The 6,000-nt window shown below is 37.9% G+C and overlaps 1 protein-coding gene across 47 annotated transcripts in view; it reads right to left on the bottom strand.

Annotated features, from left to right (window-relative positions):
- Positions 1-203: 203 nt before the first annotated feature.
- Positions 204-6,000, bottom strand: part of tcf7l2 (transcription factor 7 like 2) — a 92,331-nt gene continuing 86,534 nt past the window's right edge. For 28 of the 47 annotated variants that reach the window (XM_058985300.1, XM_058985301.1, XM_058985314.1 and 25 more), the window contains one exon: positions 204-2,183. In XM_058985300.1, coding sequence (XP_058841283.1) covers positions 1,781-2,183 — 403 coding nt within the window. In that variant the 3' untranslated portion in view covers positions 204-1,780. The remainder of the gene's footprint in view (positions 2,184-6,000) is intronic. The other 19 variants (XM_058985329.1, XM_058985336.1, XM_058985330.1 and 16 more) reach the window with 2 other exon arrangements.

The raw sequence follows: 6,000 nt of genomic DNA, 5'->3' as shown, positions 1-6,000 counted from the left end.
TCTTTAAATTCTCAAATTAGTAATCGATACCCAGGTAGTAAAAAGATACCCGGGTAGCGTCAGGTAATTTAAAACCCGATGGGTACCCAGGTTTTCGGGTACTTGTGCTGACCTGTAATTATATATATATTTTGTTCTACATTTTGTTCTTCATGGATGTGCACTGAAAGAATAAGTTTGAATCCACAAGAAGACAACGACAGTGCTTTATCTGCACTTACTAAGTTGCTTTTATTAATCCCGAACTGCATGCTACAGATACTGTACAGCATGAACATTTATTCATTACAAAAAATGGTTTTCAAACCATTAAAAAAGAAAACAAAACAAAAAAATAAGAAAAGCATAAAATAGAACAGGAACATCACAGCTGTTAGGAAACATTCAAACTATTCACAAAAATGTCATCATTAGCATCTTAGTAAACCAGAGAAAACCGAGACAGGTTACAGCTGTTTCATGTCAACTACAATGGCACCGAATGGACGATTTTCTTGTAGCTTTTTAGAGCCGTTTGCAACATCAACATGCCTATCTACCTACACACAGTAGTGTACTTAAAAGTGGCAGTTTGTGTTTTTTCTTTTATATGAATCTCCTAATGTACATAATTTGGCCCTTTTTGGGTTTACACCTCTTTCTTTTGTTTAGTTGTATTTATTATTTGACAATCTGCTACCAAACACATCTGTTATAGCAACATTTATACTACATACATAGCAATCTATGTAACGTCACAGCAAAAAAAATATGGTAAAAAGAAAACGACAGCATTGAAGTGGGGAGAAGAACATTATCACAAGTTTGGCACGGAAATCTGTACACAAGTCTACAGCCTTGTAAAGGGAAGACAGTAGTTTTAAGGGTTTTAGACATATTTCACTCTTGAAGACACCTTCCCCAATGCATTCAAGTTTATTTTGTATAATGGCTTATTATATTTTAGCTTTTAAAGTAATGTTGTGCACATCTCTTCCTTAAAAGTATCTATACTGCCCATTTGGTGGCAACCATGTTTCATTCAGGAAAACAAATCAAATAAAAAATCCTTTACAAATGATGTATTTTATATATAGAAGTTGCTTACGCTAAGAAAAAAAAAAAATCTTTATACAATGTACTAAGATAAGAAAACAATACTTAAAAAGGGACAACATACATGATACAACAAGCAATCTCTAAAGCAATAAATACTACTGGTCCTACAGCGCTGTGACTGCCTAACCCACCCACCCCCCTCCCAACCCATACCCCCAAACAACAACGCCATGGAACAATGCATATTAACACTCCCAAATATTTCTGTACATTTAAACAATAACAAGTAACATCACAATAAAAGTTGTTCTGCACAATGAAAGAAATGCCACTGCATTCATCGTGCCTTCGAACAGATGTAAAATGATTGGTTCGCAAGCTCATATTTAATACAAATAATAAAGAAGAACCAACTCCTTCAGAAAGAGCTACTTTATTTTTGATATCTCTAATTTTTTTTTTTTAAATGTTATTTGTCTTTGAAATGTATCTTACCTATTGGAACTACATAACAGTTATGTATTTTTTTTTTTAATCACATTAAAATGTTTGCAGAAATCACAAAGTTTTATTATTATTTTTTTTTTAAACTTGAAATAATGATGGGTCAAATATTGACCAATGAACTTGATAAAACATTCAAATTTATAGCCGTATGGCAGAAACAAAAAGAGGTTAAACATTTAAATTATATTAAAAAAAAAATTTAAAAAAAAGGACAGCAAAGACTAAAGCTAAAATGCTAATCTAAAGACTTGGTTACGAGCGACAGAGGCTGGGCTTGTGAGCCAGTGAGCAGGTTATGGGAACGCAACAAGGATGTGGATGGCCTTGCCAGTGGCGAGGATGCAGGATGTTGTGAATTGACGGCTTGGTGCTCCAATGCCCCGTTCTGGGTGCCGGTCTTGCTGGCAGAGTTTTCCAACCGAGCTAAAGATGGTGGCATTGAAAGGTGTGCCAAGGAATCAGGTTTCATAGTCAGTGAGAGAGGGTGCATTTGTTCAGTCTGTGGTTTAGAGTCTTGTGAGGGGGAGGCTAGCAGGGAAGGTGAAGAGGGAGGAGAATCTAATAAGCTTCCATCTGAAGAGGGCGGGCTGGCACAGCTGCCTTCACCTTGTATGTAGCGAATGCACTTTTTTTTTCTCCTAGAAACAGGGAAACAATTATCTGTAAACACAGGATGTCGTGGGGACAGCAGAGAAGCTACCAAAGAAAAAAAAATTAAATAATAATAATAATTATAATAATAATAATCTCTCTTTATATATATATATATATATATATATATATATATATATATATATATATATATATATATATATATATATATATATATATGGTATTATGTTACATTTGTTTAAGTCATTAAGTTTATTCTGGGGGAAAAAAAAAAAGACTAAAGGTAAATCACCAGGAAGTAATCCCTTTTTCTGTTAGCAACCACATCCAGTTGAGAATAAGAAGAGTGAATAGGACAGGGGGTGGAAGCAGAAATGAAAATAGGTAGAAAAAAGGAAATGTTGCAAAACAACGAGAATAACTGGTTCTACAGCCTGCAGGCTGCGGCTCTGTAACAAAACCATCACTAAGGACTCCGTTCCAAAGGGCTTCATTCTGATGACATGCTTGTGCAAGCTCACTCAGGTCTCAGTTAGCCACGCTAACAAGCACAGTTGCATCCAGTTCTTTTCTAAAGCAGTTAAACACTGTGCCAGCGAAGGCGCAGTCAAACGTGACAGTCTGATAGTCAGTGTGTTACACAGTAAGGGTGCAGCCTGTTGTTACTGAGAGATGTGAGGAGGTTAGAAAAACCAAGATACAATATGGACTGCCTTCCCCTAAAGATATGTCTGTGAGTAAAGAAATGACACACTGCCATGTCTATTTGTCTCATTGCTTTGCTAGGTCAAGATCCCATGTTTAGCATGCCTCAAGCCATTTGAGCTCATCACAGAAAATGCTGATCCCACCGATCCTCAAACCAGTCTGCCACAACTCAACAATGTCTAATCTCAATTTCCAGAAGGGTTATAGATACACAATGTATACTATGGAAGGGTGGGTGCAATGGCTGGAGGATTCCCTACAACGTATACGTATAAACTGAGAAGATCTATTGGGGCCAAGCAGCCGAACGGGTGAATTTGACATCAAAATGCTACTAGCATTAATGCCTAGACAAGACTGCATTACTTTATTTATTTATTTATTTTTAAATGTAGTCATAGCCAATGGTTTTTACCCTAGTTTTCTCCCCGATTTGGAATGCCCAATTATTATTATTTTATCCCGGTTCACAGCTGCAACCCCCCGGCGACTCTGGAAACGGAGGCTGGGACACGCGTCCTCCGAAACGTGTTCCTGCCAATCTGTCATTTTTCACACTGCAGATCCACAGCGAAGCCACCAGACCTATAGTGCCGGAGGACATCACAGATCTGAATGGCTCCACTGCAGACCTGTAGGCGCCCTATCAGCCACAGGGGTCACTGGTGCGCAGTGAACCGTGGATTGCCCTGCCGACCTAAGCCCTCCCTACCCAGGCGGCGCTCGGCCAATTGTGCGCCGCCCCCTAGGGACCCCCGGTCACGGTCGGCAATGACATAGCCTGGATTCGAACCTGCGATCTCCAGGCTATAGGGCAGATCCTGCACTCCATGAGGAGCGCCTTTACTGGATGCGCCACTTGGGAGCCGACTGCATTACTTTTAAGATTGCAGAAGCCAGAAGAATTCCTCATATGAGGATGATGCCACAGACGGAGCTCCAACACAATCACACCCTTACGTTCACCCTTACGTTCATCCTTCCTTGGCAACTTACATTTTAACTGGACTAAGGGGCAGTGTAAAAATCTCATCTCTTGCACCTGACAATACACAAGGCACTTAATGCAGGGATGTCTTGAGCGGATACTAAACTGTTTTATGAATTCCATTTAAAAACAAAACAAGCATAAAGAAAAAAGTAGTATTATTATTACTATTATTATTTAAAAAAAAGGAATTCTGGTAAGAAAATCGTTTCTCAAGTCATACCCAGCCCATACCCATGGATGTTCTATCAACAAGCATTCAGGCGTCGGACTAGAGAGGGACGTGTTGGAACACAGTTTTGTTAGAGCCACATAAGCCTGCAGGGTCAGTTCATGCTGTTTTATATTAACAAGGTGAGCAACAGTTGGAAAAGAAAGTTAAAAGGGGGGGGGGGGGGGGGTTGGGGATAGTATGTATGACATGCTGTATTAGAAAAAAGCAAAAAAAAAAATAACAATGGTGAAAAGATCAAGCTGATGGGCTCAACACAGACCCTGGTAAAGTCACCCTATAAAAAATGAGTAATTGCTCAGAAATGCAGTCTAATGCAAAAATAATTGCCTGTCAAATATATGTAAAAGTGGAATTCTCCTTTCGTAAAGCTATCGGCTTTTCTTAGCATTTACCACTGGACTGCTCGGTATTTATGATTCAGAATGCAGTTCAGCAGAGCAAATTTTGCTCACCCTGACATTTTCATAAAAGAAGGGCAATAATATTATGAAAACTATCCAACTCCTTTTCACCTCCCCAAGTGAAATACTAGCCTCTCTAAAATTTAGAATTGCCCATACAAATGAAAAAAAAGCCTCAAAGCCTTTTTTTCTGAACCTAGTCCTTGGTGCAAACTAAAAAGCTAACTTATTTAAGGACTGGATATACAAGTTGTTCTCAAGGTGTTTGGACCAGATTTTGCAAGCTGAAGGAATTCTAATCCTTATGGCAAATTATCCCTCCACCTGAAGCTATCAGACATACAGCTGAACAGAAAGTTCACAGAAACTTATCTAGTATAAAAAAAAAAAACTGCTGCAGGCTGTAAACTATGGAGGCTTGGTGGCTAGTTTTCTAAATCAGAAGGATACATCCTGACAGCTGCATTAAGTGTATTTTTAGAGAACAGCTTTCAAAAAAAGGGGGTCACTTCCTGGCGATAGATAAATTGGCAAAAGGATTTGATAGAGTTCAATTCCTCACAAATCCCACCAAGTTTGTATTCGATAAAATAAAGCCAAAAACACAATTAGTGTAATCATTAAATGCATAGCTACAGCTAATGGCTAGATAATGAAAAGAAAAAAAAAATGTGTAAAAGGTTCTTTTTGTTTATACACTGAATAGAAATTACATTATACATGAATGAAGGAAACAACTATTTGACAGCAAATGAAAGTACAGCTATTGTATGCCTCCGGATGAGCTAATTAACAATTAAAAGCACAGTTAGGATTGCTAAAGTAATAAGCATGCAAAAGGACAAAAGTGATGGGGGCGATTAGCACAGAGGCCCATCTACTCTACAAGAAAGGTTCAGGAAATGAAAGGAGAACGTCAGCGCACGTGAAATGCAGTCTCATGCTACCTTAATATTTAATGATCGTGAGATCATATCGGAATCTTTGAATGAGCATGAAGAGCACGGAATCATTCACAGGGAGCACACCTTGTGCTGGGCAGGGCCCAGAAGCAAAGGCTAAATGCGCTAACCCACAGAGACACAGACATATCACCTAACTGTAGAAGCGAGTTCTGTTGGCCAATTTATTTATTTTTTGTGCCAAGTTTAATGCTAAAAAAAAGGAAAAGATCAGTCCAAACATAATTCTTCAGTACATATAAAAAACCTAGCATGGGAATGCATTCCCCCAGGAAAGTCTGACAGACTTTCATTAAAGTTTTGCAAATATTGGTTTGAGAAGTAAATGCATCTCAGTAAAAAAAAAAATATATAAATATATATATATATATATATATATATATATATATATATATATATATATATATATATATATATATATATATATATATATATACACACACACACACACACACACACACATTTCAGCAAGAAAGGTTACAAACAACCTGGCAGCTGCAAGTTGTACCTGAAAGTATGTTTCAGTGAAACCACAGAACGTGTAGTGTG

The sequence above is a fragment of the Acipenser ruthenus genome, chromosome 13 (genome assembly GCF_902713425.1).
Source record: "Acipenser ruthenus chromosome 13, fAciRut3.2 maternal haplotype, whole genome shotgun sequence".
Lineage (NCBI taxonomy): Eukaryota > Metazoa > Chordata > Actinopteri > Acipenseriformes > Acipenseridae > Acipenser > Acipenser ruthenus.
The sequence above is the reverse complement of the archived record's forward strand: the minus strand, read 5'-3'. Positions and strand labels throughout refer to the sequence as shown.